At 38.2% G+C, this 20,562-nt stretch overlaps 1 protein-coding gene across 1 annotated transcript; it reads right to left on the bottom strand.

The window, feature by feature from the left end:
- Positions 1-14,266: 14,266 nt before the first annotated feature.
- On the bottom strand, positions 14,267-16,082 carry LOC118913181 (olfactory receptor-like protein DTMT). The gene has a single exon (XM_036887000.2). The coding sequence runs from the start codon at positions 15,209-15,211 to the stop codon at positions 14,267-14,269; it is 945 nt and encodes a 314-aa protein (XP_036742895.2). The 5' UTR covers positions 15,212-16,082.
- Positions 16,083-20,562: the final 4,480 nt, after the last annotated feature.

Here is a 20,562-nt window from a genome sequence, read left to right as displayed (position 1 = left end):
CCCTTTGGTAACTGCTAGTCCCTTCTTAGAGTCTGTGAGCCTACTGTTGTATGTTTCTTCAGTTTTGCTTTGTTCTTATACTCCACAAATGAATAAAATCATTTTGTACTTGTCTTTCTCCACCTGGCTTATTTCACTGAGTGTAATACCCTCTAGCTCCATCCATGTTGTTGCAAATGGTTGGATTTGTTTTCTTCTTATGGTTGAATAATGTTCCATTGTGTATATGTACCACATCTTCTTATCCATTCATCTACTGATGGACACTTGGGTTGCTTCCACATCTTGACTATTGTAAATAGTGCTGCGATAAACATAGGGGTGCATATGTTTCTTGAATCTGGGATCTTGTTTTCTTCAGGTAAATTCCTAAGCCTGGAGTTACTGTGTCAAATGGTATTTCTATTGTTAGTTTTTTGAGGAACCTCCATATTGCTTTCCACAACATTTTCACCAATTTACCTTCCTACCAACAGTGTAGGAGGCTTCCTCTTTCTCTATATCCTTGCCAGCATTTGTTGTTCCTAGTCTTTTTGATGTTGGCCATCCTAACTGGTGTGAGGTGATATCTCATTGTGGTTTTAATTTGTATTTCCCTGGTAAGTTAGAGATGTGGAGCATCTTTTCTTGTGCCTGTTGGCCATGTGAATTTCTCCTTTGGAGAACTGTCTGTTCATATCCTCTGCCCATTTTTTAATCGGGTTATTTGCCTTTGGGTGTGAAGGCATGTGAGTTCCTTATATATTTTGAATGTTAACCCCTTGTTAGATATGTCATTTACAAATACATTCTCCCATACTGTAGGATGCCTGTTTGATCTCCTGATGGTGTTGTTTGCTGTACAGAAGCTTTTTAGTTTGATGTAGTCCCATTGGTTCATTTTTGCTTTTGTTTCCCTTGCCTGAGGTGATGTGTTCAGAAAAAATTGCTCATGTTTGTATTCAAGAGATTTTTCCCTGTGTTTTCTTTTAAGAGTTTTATGGTTTCATGACTTACATTCACATCTTAGACCCATTTCGAGTTTACTTTTGTGTATGTAATTAGACAATAATCCAGTTTCATCCTCTCACATGTAGTTGTCCAGTTTTCCCAATACCAGTTGTTGAAGAGACTGTCTTTTCCCCATTGTATATCCATAGCTCCTTTCTCGTATATTAATTGGCCATATATGTTTGGGTTTATATCAGGGCTCTCTATTCTGTTCCATTTATCTATGGGTCCATTCTTGTGCCACAACCAAATTATTTTGATTACTGTGGCTTTATACTAGAGCTTGAAGTTGGGAAGCATAATACCCCCAGCTTTGTTCTTCCTTCTCAGGATTGCTTTGGCTATTCGGGTTCTTTTGTGGTTCCATATGAATTTTAGAACTATCTGTTAGAGTTTGTTGAAGAATGCTGTTGGAATTTTGATAGGAATTACATTGAATCTGCAGATTGCTCTAGGCAGGATGGCCATTTTGACAATATTAATTCTTCCTATCCATGAGCATGGGACATATTTCCAATTATTGGTGTCTTCTTTAATTTCTCACATGGGTGTTTTGTAGTTTTCAGGGTATAGGTCTTTCACCTCCTTGTTTAGATTTATTCCTGGGTATTTTATTCTTTTTGATGCACTTGTAAATGGAATTGTTTTCCTGATTTCTCTTTCTTTTAGTGCTTTGTTAGTATATAGGAATGCTGCACATATCTATGTACTACTTTTGTATCCAGCAACTTTGATGAATTCAGTTATTAGTTCTAGTAGCTTGGGTGTGGATTATTTAGGGTTTTATGTACAACATCATGTCACCTGCAAACATGGACAGTTTAATTTCTTCCTTACCAATCAGAATGCCTTTCATTTCTTTGCGTTGTCTGATTGTTGTGGCTAGGACCTCCAGTAACATGTAGAATAAAAGTGGAGAGAGTGGGCATCCTTGTTTGTTCCCGATCTTAAAGAAAAAGCTTTTAGCTTCTTGCTGGTAAGTATGATGTTGGCTGTGGGTTTGTCACATATGGCCATTATTACACTGAGGTACTTGCCCTCTTTACCCATTTTGTTGAGAGTTTCTATCATGAATGCATGTTGAATTATGTCAAATGCCTTTTCAGCATCTATGGAGATAATCATACGTTTTGTCCTTCCTTTTGTTGATGTGGTGGATGATATTGATGAATTTTTAAATATGGTACCATCCTTGCATCCCTGGGATGAATCCCACTTGATCATAATGGATGATCTTTTTCATGTATTTCTTAATTCAGTTTCTATTACTTTGTTGAGGATTTTTGCATCTATGTTCATCAGGGATATTGTGCTTTATTATTTTTTTGTGGTGTCTTTGCCTGGATTTGGTATTAGAGTAATCCTGGCCCCATAGAATAAGTTTGGAGGTATTCCCTCCTCTTCTACTTTTTGGAAAACGTTAAGAAGGTTGGTTTTAGGTCTTCTCTAAATGTTTGATAAAATTCAGTGGTGAAGGAGCCAAGAAGGTGGCATAAGTAGAGCAGCGGAAATCTCCCAAAACCATATATATTTTTGAAAATACAACAAATACAACTCTTCCTAAAAGAGAGACCAGAAGACACAGGACAACATCCAGACCACATCCACACCTGCGAGAACCCAGCGCCTTGCGAAGGGGGTAAGATACAAGCCCCGGCCCGGCAGGACCTGAGCGCCCCTCCCCCCAGCACCCGGCAGGAGGAGAGGAGTCAGAGCGGGGAGGGAGAGGGAGCCCAGGAATGCTAAATAGCCAGCCCTAGCTATCGTACCAGAGTGCAGACACACAGTGCATGGGGTGCTGGAAACTAGGGAAACAGGACAGTAAGACCTGTGAGCGGGTCGCCGCAGCCAGCACCCCTGAGACAAAGAAAAGCGAGTGCTTTTTGAAAGTCTTAAAGGGACGGGAACACAACAGCTGGACGGAAGCATCCCAGGACACATAGCCCAGCAGCTGGAAATCCCATGGAACTCCGGCCACCCTAACAACCTGGACAGCAGCGCAACTCAGAGGCTGCTCACGGAGATAAACAGCCTCCCAGCCATTTCCCACATCAGAGCAGCAGCTTGAGGCTGACCACACCCACAGCAACCACGGAGCATAACTCCATAGCTGCCGGGCAAGAATCAGAAGCCCTGTCTGCGTGCAGCTGCCTAGCACAAGCCACTAGAGGTAGCTGTTCTCCCAGGAAAGGAAGGCCACAAACCAGCAAGAAGGAATGTTCTCCCAGCAGTCACATGCGCCAACTCTGCAAACTATCTCTATCACCATAAAAAGGCAGAAGAATTTGATACAGACCAAAATCACAGAGTCAACCCCTGAGAAGAACACAGACGTAACCAGTCTTCCTGAAAAAGAATTCAAAATAAAGGTCATAACTATGCTGACAGAGCTGCAGAGAAATACACAATAGTTAAGGGATGACATCCAGAGGGAGATTGCAGAAATGAAACAATCTCTGGAAGGATTTATAAGCAGAATGGATAAGATGCAAGAGGCCATTGATGGAATAGAAATCAGAGAACAGTATGCATAGAAGCTGATGCAGACAGAGATGAGGATCTCCAGAAATGAAACAATATTGAGAACTATGTGACCAATCCAAAAGGAACAATATCCACAGTATAGGGGTACCAGAAGAAGAAGAGAGAGAAAAGGGGATAGAAAGAGTCTTTGAAGAAATAATTACTGAAAACTTCCCCAAACTGGGGGCGGAAATAAACAATCAGACTATGGAAGTGTACAGAACTCCCAACAGAAAGGACCCAAGGACGACAACACCAAGACACATAATAATAAAAATGGCAAAGATCAAGGACAAGGACAGAGTTTTAAAGTCAGCTAGAGAGAGGGAAAAGGTCACCTACAAAGGAAAACCCATCAGGCTATCATCAGACGTCTCAACAGAAACTTACAGGCCAAAAGAGAATGGCATGATATATTTAATGCAATGAAACAGAAGTGCCTTGAACCAAGAATACTGTATCCAGCATGATTACCATTTAAATATGTAGGAGGGATCAAACAATTCCCAGATAAGCAAAAGTTGAGGGAATTTGCCTCCCACAAACCACCACTACAGGGTATTTTAGAGGGACTGCTCTGGATGGGAGCACTTCTAAGACTAAATAGACGTCACCAGAGAAAATAAAATCACAGCAAAGAAAGCAGACCAACCAAATACTAACTAAAGGCAAAAAATAAAATCAACTACCCACTAAAAGCAATTAAAGGAAACACAAAAGAGCACAAAATAAAACACCGAACATATAAAGAATGGAGGAGAAGGAATAAGAAGGGAGAAAAATAAAGAATCACCAGACAGTGTTTATAACAGCTCAATCAGCAAGTTAAGTTAGACAGTAAGATACTAAAGAAGCTAACCTTGAACCTTTGGGAACCATGAATCTAAAGACTGCAATGGCAATAAGTACATATCTTTCAATACTCACCCTAAATGTAAATGGAATGAATGGACCAATCAAAAGACACAGAGTAAAAGAATGGATAAAAAAGCAAGACCCATCTATATGCTGTTTATAAGAAACTCACCTCAAACCCAAAGATATGCACAGACTAAAAGTCAAAGGATGGAAAAAGATATTTCATGCAAACAACAGGGAGAAAAAAGCAGGCGTTGCAGTACTAGTATCAGACAAAATAGACTTCAAAACAAAGAAAGTAACAAGAGATAAAGAAGGACATTACATAATGATAAAGGGCTCAGTCCAACAAGAGTATATAAGCATTATAAACATATATGCACCAAACACAGGAGCACCAGCATATGTGAAACAAATACTAACAAAAATAAGGGGGATATAGACTGCAATGCATTCATTATAGGAGACTTCAGCACTCCACTCACACCAAAGGATAGATCCACCGGACAGAAAACAAGTAAGGACACAGAGGCACTGAACAACACACTAGAACAGATGGACCTAATAGACATCTATAGAACTCTAAATACAAATCAGCAGGATACACATTCTTCTCAAGTGCACATGGAACATTCTCCAGAATAGAAGAATAGACCACATACTAGGCCACACAAAGAGCCTCAGTAAATTCCAAAAGATTGAAATTCTACCAACCAACTTTTCAGACCACAAAGGTATAACACTAGAAATAAATTGTACAAAGAAAACAAAAAGGCTCACAAACACATGGAGGCTTAACAACATGTTCCTAAATAATCAACAGATCAATGACCAAATTAAAATAAAGATCAAGCAATATATGGAAACAAATGACAACAACAATACAAAGCCCCAACTTCTGTGGGACGCAGCAAAAGCACTCTTAAGAGGAAAGTATATAGCAATCCAGGCATACTTATGTAAGGAAGAATAAACCCAAATGAATAGTCTAATGTCAAAATTATCGAAATTGGTGAAAGAAGAATGGGTGATGCCTGAAATCAGCAGAAGGAGGGACATAGTGGAGATCAGAGAAGAAATAAATAAAATTGAGAAGAATAAAACAATAGAAAAAATCAATGAAACCAAGAACTGGTTCTCTGAGAAAATAAACAACGTAGATGAGCCTCTATCAAGACTTATTAAGAAAAAAAGAGAGTCAACACACATCAACAGAATCAGAAATGAGAAAGGAAACATCATGCCGGACCCCACAGAAATACAAACTATTATTAGAGACTACTATGAAAACCTATATGCTAACAAGCTGGAAACCCTAAAGAAATGGACAACTTCCTAGAAAAATACAACCTTCCAAGACTGACCAAGGAAGAAACACAAAATTTAAAAAAACCAATTACGAGCAAAGAAATTGAAGCAGAAATCAAAAAACTACCCAAGAACAAAACCCCCGGGCCAGATGGATTTACCTCAGAATTTTATCAGACGTACAGAGAAGACATAATACCCATTCTCTTTAAAGTTTTCCAAAAAATAAAAGAGGAGGGAATACTCCCAAACTCATTCTATGAAGCCAACATCACCCTAATACCAAAATCAGGCAAAGACCCCACAAAAAAAGAAAATTACAGACTAATATCCCTGATGAACATAGATGCAAAAATACTCAACAAAATATTAGCAAACTGAATTCAAAAATACATCAAAAGGATCATACACCACGACCAAGTGGGATTCATCCCAGGGATGCAAGGATAGTACAACATTAGAAAATACATCAACATCATCCACAGCATAAACAGAAAGAAGGACAAAAACCACATGATCATCTCCATAGATGCTGAAAAAGCATTCGACAAAATTCAACATCCATTCATGATAAAAACTCTCAACAAAATGGGTATAGAGGGCAAATACTTCAACATAATAAAGGCCATATATTATAAACCCACAGCTAACATCGTACTGAACAGCGAGAAGCTGAAAGCTTTTCCTCTGAGATAGGAAATAAGACAAGGATGCCCACTCTCCCGACTGTTATTTAACATAGTACTGGAGGTCCTAGCCACGGCAATTAGACAAAACAAAGAAATACAAGGAATCCAGATTGGTAAAGAAGAAGTTAAACTGTCACTATTTGCAGCTGACATGATATTGTACATAAAAAACCCTAAAGAGTCCACTCCAAAACTACTAGAAGTGATATAGGAATACAGCAAAATTGCACGATACAAAATTAAGACACATAAATCTGTGGCTTTCCTATACACTAACATTGAACCAATAGAAAGAAATCAGGAAAACAATTCCATTCACAATTGCATCAAAAAGAATAAAATACCTAGGAATTAACCTAACCAAAGAAGTGAAAGATCTATACCCTGAAAACTATAAGACACTCTTAAGAGAAATTAAAGAGGATACTAACAAATGGACACTCATCCCACGCTTTGGCTAGGAAGATCATCAAAATGGCCATCCTGCCCAAAGCAATATACAAATTTGATGCAATCCCTATCAAATTACCAACATTCTTCAATGAACTGGAACAAATAGTTCAAAAATTCATATGGAAACACCAAAGACCCCAAATAGCCAAAGCAATCCTGAGAAGGAAGTATAAAGTGGGGGTGATCTCACTCTCCAACTTCAAGCACTACTACAAAGCCACAGTAATCAAGACAGTTTGGTACTGGCACAAGAACAGAGCCACAGACCAGTGGAACAGAATAGAGACTCCAGACATTAACCCAAACATATATGGTCAATTAATATATGATAAAGGAGCCATGGACATACAATGGGGAAATGACAGTCTCTTCAACAGATGGTGCTGGCAAAACTGGACAGCTACATGTAAGAGAATGAAACTGGATCACTGTCTAGCCCCATACACAAAAGTAAATTCAAAATGGATCAAAGACCTGAATGTAAGTCATGAAACCATAAAACTCAGAAAAAAACATAGGCAAAAATCTCATGGACATAAACATGAGTGACTTCTTCATGAACATATCTCCCTGGGCAAGGGAAACAAAAGCAAAAATGAACAAGTGGGACTATAGCAAGCTGAAAAGCTTCTGTACAGCAAAGGACACCATCAATAGAACAAAAAGTTATCCTACAGTATGGGGGAATATATTCATAAATCACAGGTCCAATAAAGGGTTGACAGCTAAAATATATAAAGAGCTCATGCACGTCAACAAACAAAATGCAAATAATCCAATTAAAAAATGGGCAGAGGAGCTGAACAGACAGTTCTCCAAAGAAGAAATTCAGATGGCCAACAGACACATGAAAAGATGCTCCACATTGCTAGACATCAGAAAAATGCAAATTAAAACCACAATGAGATATCGCCTCACACCAGTAAGGATCGCCACCAACCAAAAGAAAAATAACAACAAATGTTGGTGAGGTTGTGGAGAAAGGGGAACCCTCCTACACTGCTAGTGGAATGTAAATTCATTCAACCATTGTGGAAAGCAGTATGGAGGTTCCTCAAAATGCTCAAAATAGAAATACCATTTGACCCAGGAATTCCACTTCTAGGAATTTACCCTAAGAATGCAGCAGCCCAGTTTGAAAAAGACAGATGCACCCCTCTGTTTATCACAGCACTATTTACAATAGCCAAGAAATGGAAGCAACCTAAGTGTCCATCAGTAGATGAATGGATAAAGAAGATGTGGCACATATACACAAAGAAATATTATTCAGCCATAAGAAGAAAACAAATCCTACCATTTGCAACAACATGGATGGAGCTAGAGGGTATTATGCTCAGTGAAATAAGCCAGGCAGAGAAAGACAAGTACCAAATGATTTTACTCATATGTGGAGTATAAGAACACAGAAAAAATGAAGGAACAAAACAGCAGCAGAATCACAGAACCCAAGAATGGACTAACATTTACCAAAGGGAAAGGGACTGGGGAGGATGGGTGGGAAGGGAGTGATAAGGGCAGGGAAAAAGAAAGGGAGCCTTACGATTAGCATGTATAATGTGAGGTGGCACGGGGAGGGCTGTGCAACACAGAGAAGACAAGTAGTGATTTTACAGCATCTTACTACGCTGATGGACAGTGACTGTAATGGGGTTTGTGGGCGGGACTTGGTGAAGGGGGGAGTCTAGTAAACATAATGTTCTTCATGTAATTGTAGATTAATAACAAAATGAATTTAAAAAAACAGCGTTCCTTTGAGGTTTTGCAATATGGCAGGGGGAATGGTTTTTTTTCTTTATTTGTTGAAATGATCATTTAGATTTATTGGTTTTTGAATGTTGAAATTGCTTTTTATTCCCAGGATAGCCCCTACTTGATAATGATGTTTTGTTCTTTTCATATTTTTAGACTATTTTCAATTAATAAATTCTATTTTTTTGTATTTTTGAAGATGTTAGTGCCTATGTCCACAAAGGGCATTGTTCTTTAGTTTTCTTGTAATGTCTTTAACTGGTCACGGTATCAGGGCTTCATAAAATGAGCTGGGAAGCATTTCTTCCTCTCCTACATGGACAGAATGAGTTTCCATAGAATTACTATTATATCTCCCATAAGTGCTTTATATATTTAAGCAATACAGCCAACTGGTCCTGGAGTTTTCTTTGTCAGAGAATTTTATTTCTTTAATAGAAATCCTATTTTTCTTTCAATTCTATTTCTTTAATACATATTATACTCAACTTATCTGACCTTTGAGTGAACTTCCTCAGTTGTGTCTTTCAATAAATGTATCCATTTCATAAGTGGTAGCAGTTATAGGCATAGAATTCCTCACAGTATTCTATCATTATCCTTTCCATGTCTCTAAGGGTCTATAATAATACCTGTTCTTTCTTCTCTGATATTTGTATTTTTTGTTTTTTCTCATTTTTGTCTTGTCACTCATTCTGACTAAAAGTCTCTCTACTTTATGTAGTTTTTCAAAGAAGCACCTCTTGGTTTTGGTAATTTCTGTTTCAATTTTCTGTTTACAATATCATTGACTTACGCACCTTTGTTATTTTCTTTCTTTCTCATTTTAATTGTTCTTCTTCTATGTCCTTAAAATGAAAGTTTAGATCACTGACCGAGATCTTGTTTCTTCTGCCATATAAACATTTAATGCTATAAAATTACCTATAAGCAGTGATTTTGCTGCATCTTAATTTTGATAGGCTGTCTTTTCATTTTAATGTAAAATAATGTTTAATTTTTCTTGTGCTTTCCTATTTCACCCATGGGCTATTTAGAAATGTGTTGCTTACTTCCCAAATATTTGGGCTATGTGTCTGCACATCAAATACAAAAAACATTTCTAGGCATATTGTCGATCTGAATGTGAAGGAATTTCACAAGTGAATAGAACAATAAAACTTCTAAAAGATAACAAAAAATATCATCAAGACTTTGGAGAAATGAAAAGATTTCATAATAAAGTAATTAAAAACACAAACTGTAATGGTAAAGATTGCTAAAAAAAGGTTGGCTACTTTAAATTATTTTAAAATTTGTTCATCAAAAGACACCATTAAGAGTAAAAAGTCACAAATTGAAAGAAAACATTTGCAACACATATAACATACAGACTGTTCTAGAAGAGTCAAAAAATTATTCTGTCCAGAATAATTAAATAACTCCTATTTAACTATCTAACTATATCTCCTATCTAACTCCAACACAACAAAAGAAAATTTAATTTAAAAAAAGAACAAAGAGGCTTCAACATACATTTTACAGGATTTCTGAATGACCGGTAAATATATGAAACAAATCTCAACCTAACTATACACCAAGAAGTACAGAAAATGAGATACACTAAATACACACCAGAATTTATAAAATCAAAAATTCTATTGTGTTGGTAAAGATGTGAAGAAACTAGAATTCTCACACTGTCTTTAGGTGCATAATTTGATATGACTGCCTTTAGGTGCATAATTTGATATGACTGCTTTAGTAATATCTACTATATTAGAACAGAAGTATACTCTGACCTAGAAATTTCACTCTTAAGTATTGACCCAAGAGAAATATATACACATATGCAAGAAAAGACACATACAAAAATATTCATACTAGCATTATTTTTTATAGCTACTTAGAAATCAAAAGAAATATACTGCTAATGCATACAACCATATGGATGAATCTCAAACATTATGCTAAGCAAAAGACTGCAAAAAATTGAGAGGAGTACATATCATATGATGCTGATTCATATTCAAAATCAGTCAATTCTAATCTGTAGCAACAGAAATCAGATCTGTAAACGACTGAGAGAATGGATGATTGATTGCAAGGGAACTGTGGGGTGATAGAAATAATTAGATTTGGATATGAATTGAGGTAACATGAGGGCTTAGTTGTCAAATCCATTTGACTACACACTTAGAAGAAGCCCATTTTATTGTACATAAGTTATATTTCAGTAATGTATTTCAACATAAATGAGGTGCAGAGCAAGGAAAGTTATCAGTGACAGATGGGGCATTATATAATGGTATCTTTGGAAACAGGTGGGGGGAAAAGAGCAAATTAAATTCAAAGAAGGAAGAAGTAAGTAAATAATACAAATTAGAGAAGAGATGAATGAAATTTAAAGTAGGAAATCAATGGAAAAAAATCAGTTAAATAAAAGGTGATTTATTGAAGAGATCAATAAAAATCAAGAAGCTTCTAGCCAAGCCAACTGAGAAAAACAGAGAGAGAACACAAATTACAAATATCAGAAATAAAAGAGGGGAGATCCTATGAACATTAAAAGGATACTGTAACAACTTGTGCCCACAAATTTGATAACCTAGATGCAATGGATTGATTTCTTGAAAGGCAAAGTCAGCCAAAACTCACATGAGAAGACATAGACAATTTCAATAAGTCTATGTATTTTTAATATCTGAGTCAATACTTGACATCCTAACAATACAGAAACAACAGGCCCAGATCAGTTCACTCATGAATTCTACCAAACATTTATTGAAGAAAGTAAACCAACTCTCAACTTTAAGAACACACATAGCTTCAACAGATGGGATGGGAAAAAATATTCCATTCAAATGGAAACCAAATGAGAGGAGGAAAAATTATATTTATGTCAGACAAAATTAACTTTAAACCAAAAACTAACACTATGCAACAAAAGTCATTGTATAATGATATAATTCATCAAGAAGATATAACAATCATAAATATATATGCACCAAACATCAGGGCACCTAAATATATTAAGCAAATACTGAAAGATCTAATGGAAGAAATAGACAACAATATAATTGATAATAGTAAGACTTTTCTCTGCCCACTTTCAACAATGAATAGATCATGAAGACAAAACATCAACAAAGAAGCACTGGACATGAACCACACTTATACCAAATGGGCCTAACAGACATGTATAGAACATTCCATCCAACAGGAGCAAAATACACATCCTAAGTGCACACAGAACATTCTCCAGGACAGATCATATGACAGACCACAAAACAAGCATTAGCAAATAAGACTGCAACCATAAAAAGTATCATCTCTGACCATCTGTCAAACTAGAAATCAGTAATAGGGGAAATATGGAAAACTTACAAATATATAGAAATTTAACAACACACTCTTGAACAACCAGTGGGTCAAAAGAACGAATCAAAAGAGAAATCAAAATATATCTTGAAAAAACAAAAATGGGAACACACATAGCAAAGTCTATGGGATGCTACAAAAGCAATTATAAGAGGCAAGTTTATAGCTATAAACACCTTTTCAAGAAAAAGCAAAGATCGAAAATAAAGAATCTAACTTTACACCTCAAATAATAAGAACAAACTAAACCCAAAGTTATCACAGGGAAGGAAATAACAAAACTTAGAGCTAGGTCTTTAAAAGATAAACAAAATGGCCAGACCTTCAGTTAGAATAAGAAAAAAAGAAGACTTAAATAAATATATTCAGAAATGAGTGATGAGTAATTACAGCTGATATCACAGAAATACAAAGGATCATAAAAGGCTACAGGGACAATTACATGACAACAAGTTGGGTAACCTAGAGGAAACGCATGAATTTCTACAAACATACAACCTACCAAGACTGAGTCATGAAGAATTAGAAACAAATAAAACAAATGAATAAAGAGTAAGGAGATTGAATCAGCAATCAAAACTCTCCCAACAATGAAAAATACGAGGATCATATGGTGTCACTGGTGAATTCTATCAAACATTTAAAGGAGAGTTCATGCCAAACTTCCTCAAACTCTTCCCAAAAGTTGAAGAGTGGCAAGCACTCTCTAACTCATTTTACAAGGCCAGAATCACCCAGACTCCAGAAAAAGATAGGGCACTACAGGAAAGAAAATTACAGACCAGTATCTCTGATGAATATAGATGTAAAATTCTTAACAAACCAAATTAAACAGCATATTAAAAGAGAATCATACAACATGATCAAGCAAGAATGATCCCTGGGTCATTATTCTTTCTGATGTTACATTGAACTAAAGTTTCTACACAGCAAAATCAGTAACCAAGAGAATAAAAGGGCATCCTAGACCATGGAAGAAAATATTTGCAAGCCGTCATTCTGACACAGGGTTAATATCCAAAATATATAAGAATCTCCTACTACTCAAAAGCAGAAAACAAATAGCCTCATTAGAAAATGGGCAAAGGACTTAAATAGTCATTTCTCCAAAGAACACATACAAATGACCACTGAGTATATGAAAAGGTGTTCAACGTCACTAATTATCAGGATAATGCAGATTGGAGCCACAGTGAGATATCACCTCACACCTGTAAAGAAGGATATTATTAAAAAAGAAAAAAAAATATTGGAAAGGATGTGGAAAAACTGAAACCATTATACACTGTTGGCTAGTATATCCAAAGAAAAATGAAATCAGGATTTCAAAGAGCTATCTGCAGCCCCATGTTCACTGCACCATTATTCACAATAGCCAAGGTGTTGAAACAACCCAACTGTCAATCAACAGATGAATGAATAAAGAACATGGGGATATAAAAATACAGTGGAATAATACCATATTGAATGATGTTATTCAACCTGAAGAAAAAAGTTAATCCTGCCATTTGCAACATGGCTGAACCTACAGAACACTATGCTAAGTGAAATAACCCAGTTACAGAAGGACAGACAGGCATAATCCAATACATGAGGTGTCTAAAGTAATTAAATCCACAGAAGGAGGAGACAAAATTGGTAATTGTCAGGGGGCAGAGGGAGGGGAAAATGGAGAACTGATTCCAATGAGACAAAGTTTCTGTAATGTAAAATGAGCAAGTTCTAAAGAACTGCTGTAAGCACAGCACAAAAATTAACAATATGATAATGTAAATTACTGTAGCAGAGGAAATAGAAAATTTGCTTTAGGCTCATGGTAGGTCAAAAAGACAATGTAAACATGAAAATTAATATAATACATCAGAGGAGAAAAAATTAAAAGGCAAAATGTGAACGATCACTCAGGCAGAAGAAAGTAAAGAATTTATGGTCAACAATGAAAAGTCCAATTTTGCAGATATACAGGGGAGTGAGATGTTTACATTTCAGTTAAAAGTGACCTTGGAAGGCAGAGTTTTTTTACAAACATAAAACATAGTAAGTTAGTTGCTTAACAATGGACCTTCAAAGATCAATTAAAAGTTACAAAATGATGCTTTCTCAGGCTTACGTGGGAATAACAGAGAGGAAGACCTTCCTAGTAGGTCACTGAGATCCCCTTTCTGAGTTCAACTACACATGTACACTTCAACTCTTACTTACTGGACAAATTATTCAGTATGTCATTTTAACACAAAGTATCAATGGTGAAAAAAGAAGTGTCAGTTAATATCCAAATATTAATATCAACATATCTACTGGATAAAATTGCATAAAAATCCCAAGCTTTACCATCATACACAGAAGGGAATTTTCTTTTTGAAAAAGACTCTGCCCAGGGCTCCCTTCATGTCTCTGTTCCTCAGGCTGTAGATGAAGGGGTTCAGCATGGGGGTCACCACCGTGTACATCACAGCCATGACAGTCTCATTAATAGTAGAATTGTCAGCAGATGGGCATAAATAGAGACCAATAACTGTCCCATAAAACAGAGAAACCACAGAGATGTGGGAGCCACAGGTGGAGAAGGCCTTGTGGATGCCCCGAGCAGAAGGGACCTTGAGGATGGAGGACACAATTCGTGCATAGGACAGGATGATGAGTAGGAACGGCATGACGAGAACAAGGCCCCCTGTGATAAATATCACCAGCTCATTGACTCGAGTGTCAGAGCAGGCCAGCTTCAGCAGAGCAGACATATCACAGAAAAAGTGGGAGATAATGTTGTTTCCACAAAAATGCACTCTGGCCATGAGCAGGGTGTGTAACATGGCATGGAACGTGGTCAGCACCCAGCACAGCCCCACCAGGGACAGACAGAGCCTGGGGCTCATGATGGAGGTGTAGTGCAGGGGGAAGCAGATGGCCACATAGCGGTCATAGGCCATGGCCATGAGGAGGAAGCTCTCCAGGTCTGCAAAAAACAGGAAGAAGTACATTTGGGTCAGGCAGGCAGCGTAGGGGATGGGTGGGACCTGGCTCTGCATGTGCTGCAACAATTTGGGAATGGTGACAGAAGAGAAGCAGATATCAGAGAAGGACAAATTGCTGAGGAACAAATACATGGGTGTGTGGAGGTGAGAATCCAGTTGAATCAGGAAAATTATGAGGAAGTTCCCCAGGGCAGTGATAAGATACATGGCCAGGAACAGGGCATAGATCAGGTCTTTCTGCTCTGATCTAATGGGCAGTCCCAACAGGAGGAACTCTGAGATGACAGTTTGATTTCTTCCTGTCATGCTCTTTGTCCTGTGTGTTTAGAAGAAAATAAGTGTGCATTAAAAAACTGAATAGAAATGAACATAACTATATGATACGTTAACTGTTCTGTAATAATTGATTGCATACTCATTACCATAACACTCTACCCACAAATATGACACATCACTAAATCCTAGCCACTTTTCAGAATTATTTTCTCCATTTCCTCTTAATTTGCATGTAACAATATTGACTCTTCTGTCCCTTCTAAAATACTCTCATCTTTTATCCTGTGTGAATATGTTGGTTCTCCTGATACATCCCTGGCCATCCAATCCAGTAACTGTGATTGGTTTTTTCTCTAACAGTACTTCATATACTGGTGTTTCCTTGGGCTTTTTCCTAAGCACTGTTCTTATATTCCACTTACAGAGCCTTGAAAAGCTCACCGATTCCCATGGCATCAAATACTATCTAAATCTCATGCAGTAGGTCCAGCAAACCTCTATGTATCATGTAGTAAGCCTCTATCACCTTCAGAACAATATCATCAATTGTTTAGTGTTTATCTCCCCATGTAATATCACAAGTATCTTCAGCTCAATTGATCCCAGGTGAAACTCATGTTCTCACCCAGTCCCTCTCTCAATCCACTCTGCCAAGTCTCTTACATTTCAGTAAAGAAATCCAGGCTTGAGTTATAAACAGAGTTTTCTTTCACTCCCTCCTTTCTGCCATTATCAACATCCAATCTATCAAGTCCTACAGATTCTTCTACTTTATTTTCCTTCTCAGTCACCCACTCCTATCCCAACACTCACTACCCTGAACCAGGAAGACATTAGGCCTTGTCTGTACTATTGCAACAGCATCTTAATTCATCTCCCTGCTTCCATGATGAATACCCCTCCTTCAGTATCCTTCCTTCACACTGTGGCACTCTAAGATGGTCATCATTCTCCCTAAAGTCTTCATGGATCATCACTGCTCTTAAGATACACACAACATTCCTTTCAGGGTTCAAAAGGCTTCATGACCTGACCCTTGCCTTTCTCCAGCAATGCTGGACAAGAGGCACCATTTCTTGCCTCCAGCCTGTTCCACCTGCTCTTCCCCCTGCCCAGCATCTTCCTCCCTCTTCTCCCTGTTGACCTGCTTTGCCCCTACTTCTCCTTCAGCTGCAGAACACATCGCTTACTCAGCTAAGCCTTCCCTGTCTTCCCAGACCAGGGGAGAACCCGCTGCTATGTTTCCACAGCATCCTGGGCTTGTCCCTGTAGCTCCCAGTGTGCGGGGGGCGGTTATGGGTTTGTAGCTGTCTTCCTCCCAGATTGTCAGCTCCATGCAGGGAAGGCCTTGTCTGCCTTCATGACGGCAGCAGAGCCAGCGCCTGACACAGGGCCTGCATGTAGCTGATGTGCCATAAATATTTATTAGCTGTGCTTCAGGCTGGGACATGCATTCCTCCCACTTTAAAGACAGCAAACTGCTGCTAAGTTAGAACATCTATTCCTACTAAGTCCTCTCAGAACAAGAACTCTCTAGTTGTGGGCACTTTATTACAGACCCAGATGTAATCTCAGACTCATGGAAAATACAAGACTACCCCAACCTCACTCTCTTTTATCCTAAACAGGCAGCTCAGTACACATCCACAGTGTCACATTTTCCCTGTATCATACCCTCAGAATTCAGTAATATTGCTGTGAAAAAATAAACCTGATGGACAGGTTTAGTAATATGCAGAGGAAAGGAAGTAATAAAAATAATTTATATGCCTAAGACCTTGCTCCAATTCTTCTCCAGATATCTGTATCTCAGAGTGCACCTCAGAGCTAAGAAAGCTAAGGAGAAGCATTTAGAGATATGGGAAATTCGTTCCCTAAAGAAATATAACTGAGTCCACTTGCTGGGATTTTTGCCCTGCTGATGCTGTTGGAGTCACATTTTTAATTTTTGACATGGACATAATGTACTGCTACTGAATAGGGAAAAGCATCAAGTAAAGTTTCATATACATCTAATTCCTCAGAACTTTGCTCCCCTGGGAAATGAGTGGGACCCTTCTCTGGTGCCAAGAGTCTCATTAGGAATCACAAACCATACAGCCAGCACTTGCAGATGTTGCCACTGATCAGGCATATGAGCTTCAGCTGCCCCATTAATGATGCCTCTGACCTTCTTCACCCGGTGATTCAGTATTCCTCAGTCTGGACTGCACATAAGAAGCACCACCAGAGTGCTTCTAAAAATTTTAATTTATATGTGAACTACCTAAGGGTCCAGTTAATGAAGATTTTAGTTTAGTAGGTCTGTTGTTGTGCCTACAAGTCTACATTTTTTAAGTACAAATTTTACATTTGGTGATGCTAACTCTATTGGTCTATGGACCACACTTAAGAGTAGTAAGGACACATATTTTTAAACTATAGATTACTGCACCCTCCATAAATTCAATCAGAATCTTGGAGGGGGTAGGGCTACCCAAAGTATTTTGAAGCTCCTTACATAATTCAAGTACATAGTCAAGGGTTAAGAACCACTATATTAAGTGCCTGCCTCACAGAGATCTTATGTTCAAATGATACAATCTTGTGAGATACATTACATAGTAATATGCTATCATTGATGAAAAGACTAAATGTAACTGGTGAACATCAGTCAAAATATTTCTAGAATGTGGAGAAATCTTGGAGAAGAGGAGGGTTATCATTATCTGAAAAACAATGCAGCAGAGCACCATACAACCTGGGAAATTAAGACCCTAACATCAGAAGGACCCTAAGGGACCAGCTCATCCACCCTCTGCCCAACTTACCCAGTGTGTATGAGGGGGGACTCCAGGACCCGGACCCAAGGTCCTGCTACCCTTTATTCACTAAGGCATGTGAACTAACAGCCTCAGTAGTCATCACCTGTGTCTGCAATATCCCTTCTCACATCTCCTATTCTATATATCCCTGGGCCTAAGGGGCCCTGGATCCCAGAGGAGTCTAGATCCTGGAGGAACTCGTTAAAGGCAAAGTAATTACCCAGGACCTCTGTAGTACAAATGCACTCAGAGTCCTGGAGCAGTGGCTGATTACACTCACTGATCACACCTGACTATACTTTTGGGGAAGGTGGGAATAGACAGCAGCTCAAGAATGGATGCTTAATCACTGTGTGTTCAGGTAGTCCTGTGGGGCTGGAGCCTACATTTTGGGAGGTGAAGGAAGATGGTTGAAGATGTCACAGAAACAAGCAGGGACCAAACTGAATATCCTAAAATATCTTAGAGTGTAGGAGGCATTATCCTCTGGGGAACAACAAGTAATCTTCCTCAGGCCAAGATAGAAGAGATCCCAGATTTTCATCCCACTGAGGCATGTCTACCTTTCCTCTGTAGGAAAACCTTTATAGTACCTTCCACGACCATCACCTCTACTACTCTCATGAAAACTACCTTCTAGTTTCTAGCTCTTTTTCACCCTGCAATTAATCACAAGGCCATAGCTAACATTTATGACTTCTTCCTTGGCTATTTCACATTCCCTTTGTCATCGCTTCATCTGGATGGCTTCTTTACATTTAACCTTCATTCCTTGGGAGCCTCAATCCTTAATGTCATTCATTGCTGTTATTGGGTTGCTATAGTTTTCCAAAAATTTCACCCCAAGGATTCTTCTGGGTATTGGGTATGGTCTTTCCTTTCCTCATTGTGTAGAGAAACTCAATTTTCTATTGTTAATTTGGATTGAATTACCCCCAGACAGAATGGTAACTCCTTTGCTTGTCTGTTGGTTCAGTGACATTAAGAATCCAAAATGGCAAAGTGGCAGCCTCAGCTTCTGGTAGAACCACTGAAGCAATCCTGGGAGCAGCATTCCTCCCCTGAGAACTGTATCAGACACTTCTTGTACACCACCTCTTGTGCACTTCTCACATTTTTTATTCCAGGGACAACTGAGGTAACCAGTTCTGCGAAGACTTCAACCAGCCCCACATAGATACATTCTGACTGCAGTACCTCAGGCCTGTTCCACCTGCTTCTTGCATCCTGCCGTAGGGTTGAGTGAAATAACATGGAAAGCCAGCTTAACACTCGTATATACAGAACCTAAAAGTGTAGAGGAGTTAATGACCCATGGGCCAATCCTTGAATAATAGGTGCTAGGAGCTGATGAATATATGCTTCCCATTTTCACTAAGGTGGATGGCACTTCATCAAGACTTGTCACTCCTAGCGGAGGTCTGCTCAGTAAGCCACCCCAGTACTGGCCTCCCCTCTTTTTATACCCCATCTATCCCTCACTTCTTCCCATGAGATAATATCCCAAATAAACTAATAGCAAATAAGACTTTGTCTCAGTCTTTTTGGTAATCCAGACTACAACAGACATATCTAAACCAGCAGAGCCCAAAATTGTCGGGGTGAGAAGCAAAGGTTCTCTTAAGTACATTATTTGGTCTAATAATAACAGGAAAAGCCAGTCCTGCTACCACCCCTTGATTCCTAGCCTTCTGAATCATGACTATGGGAGAAACAGCTGCATATATGGATTCCTGGTTCAAACCATATTCCATAGGACTGTACACCAATCTTTCTGGATGTGATCTTCCAACTGGCACCACAACTAAATCTCTGATACAAGACAGTAACTGTAAAGTCAAAAAAGAACTTGCTATCATTCTATGCATCCTCCTTTCCTGTACCTTCCTAGAGATTCCTCCACCTTGATTGTTTTTGAAGCTGGATACTATCACCCCCCTCCACTGGCTTGCTTGAGCAATAGAAATCTAAAGAATGAGGGCAGGGAGAGGATGTAGAGAGGTAAGCCCAGAGTGCAGATGTTTCTGAAGGGCAGGTATGAGGAAACAGAAAGTTAAATGCAAATTATATATAGTTGATTATATATATATCATATATGCATACATACATACACACACATATGTATATAAGTAATATAGTAAGAAATGAACAAAATTTTTATGAATTATAAACTTTACTGAAAGACATAGAGAAGATCTAAATAAACAGACATGCCATATTCCTTAATGGGAAGATTACCTGTTATAAATAAGTCTACTCTCCCCAAAGTAATTTATAAATTTGATGCAATCCTAATCAAAACTCAAAGCAGGATTATTTTAAAACAAGGCTTTGAGGAGAATAGCTAAGAAATTAACCAAAAAGTTAAAAGTAGACTGATGCTTGTATGTTTTATTTAGTGATAAGCACAGTATTTCAAATAAATAGGAAAATGGTATACTGTTCAAGAGGTGGTATTGGAATAATTAGCCACCTATTTGGGAAATAAAATTAAGCCAAACCCCTATGCCTTGCAACCTACACAAAGGTAATTTCCAAATGGATGAAAAAGCTAAATACATGCATTTTTTTTAAAGA

The sequence above is a fragment of the Manis pentadactyla genome, chromosome 4 (genome assembly GCF_030020395.1).
Source record: "Manis pentadactyla isolate mManPen7 chromosome 4, mManPen7.hap1, whole genome shotgun sequence".
Lineage (NCBI taxonomy): Eukaryota > Metazoa > Chordata > Mammalia > Pholidota > Manidae > Manis > Manis pentadactyla.
The sequence above is the reverse complement of the archived record's forward strand: the minus strand, read 5'-3'. Positions and strand labels throughout refer to the sequence as shown.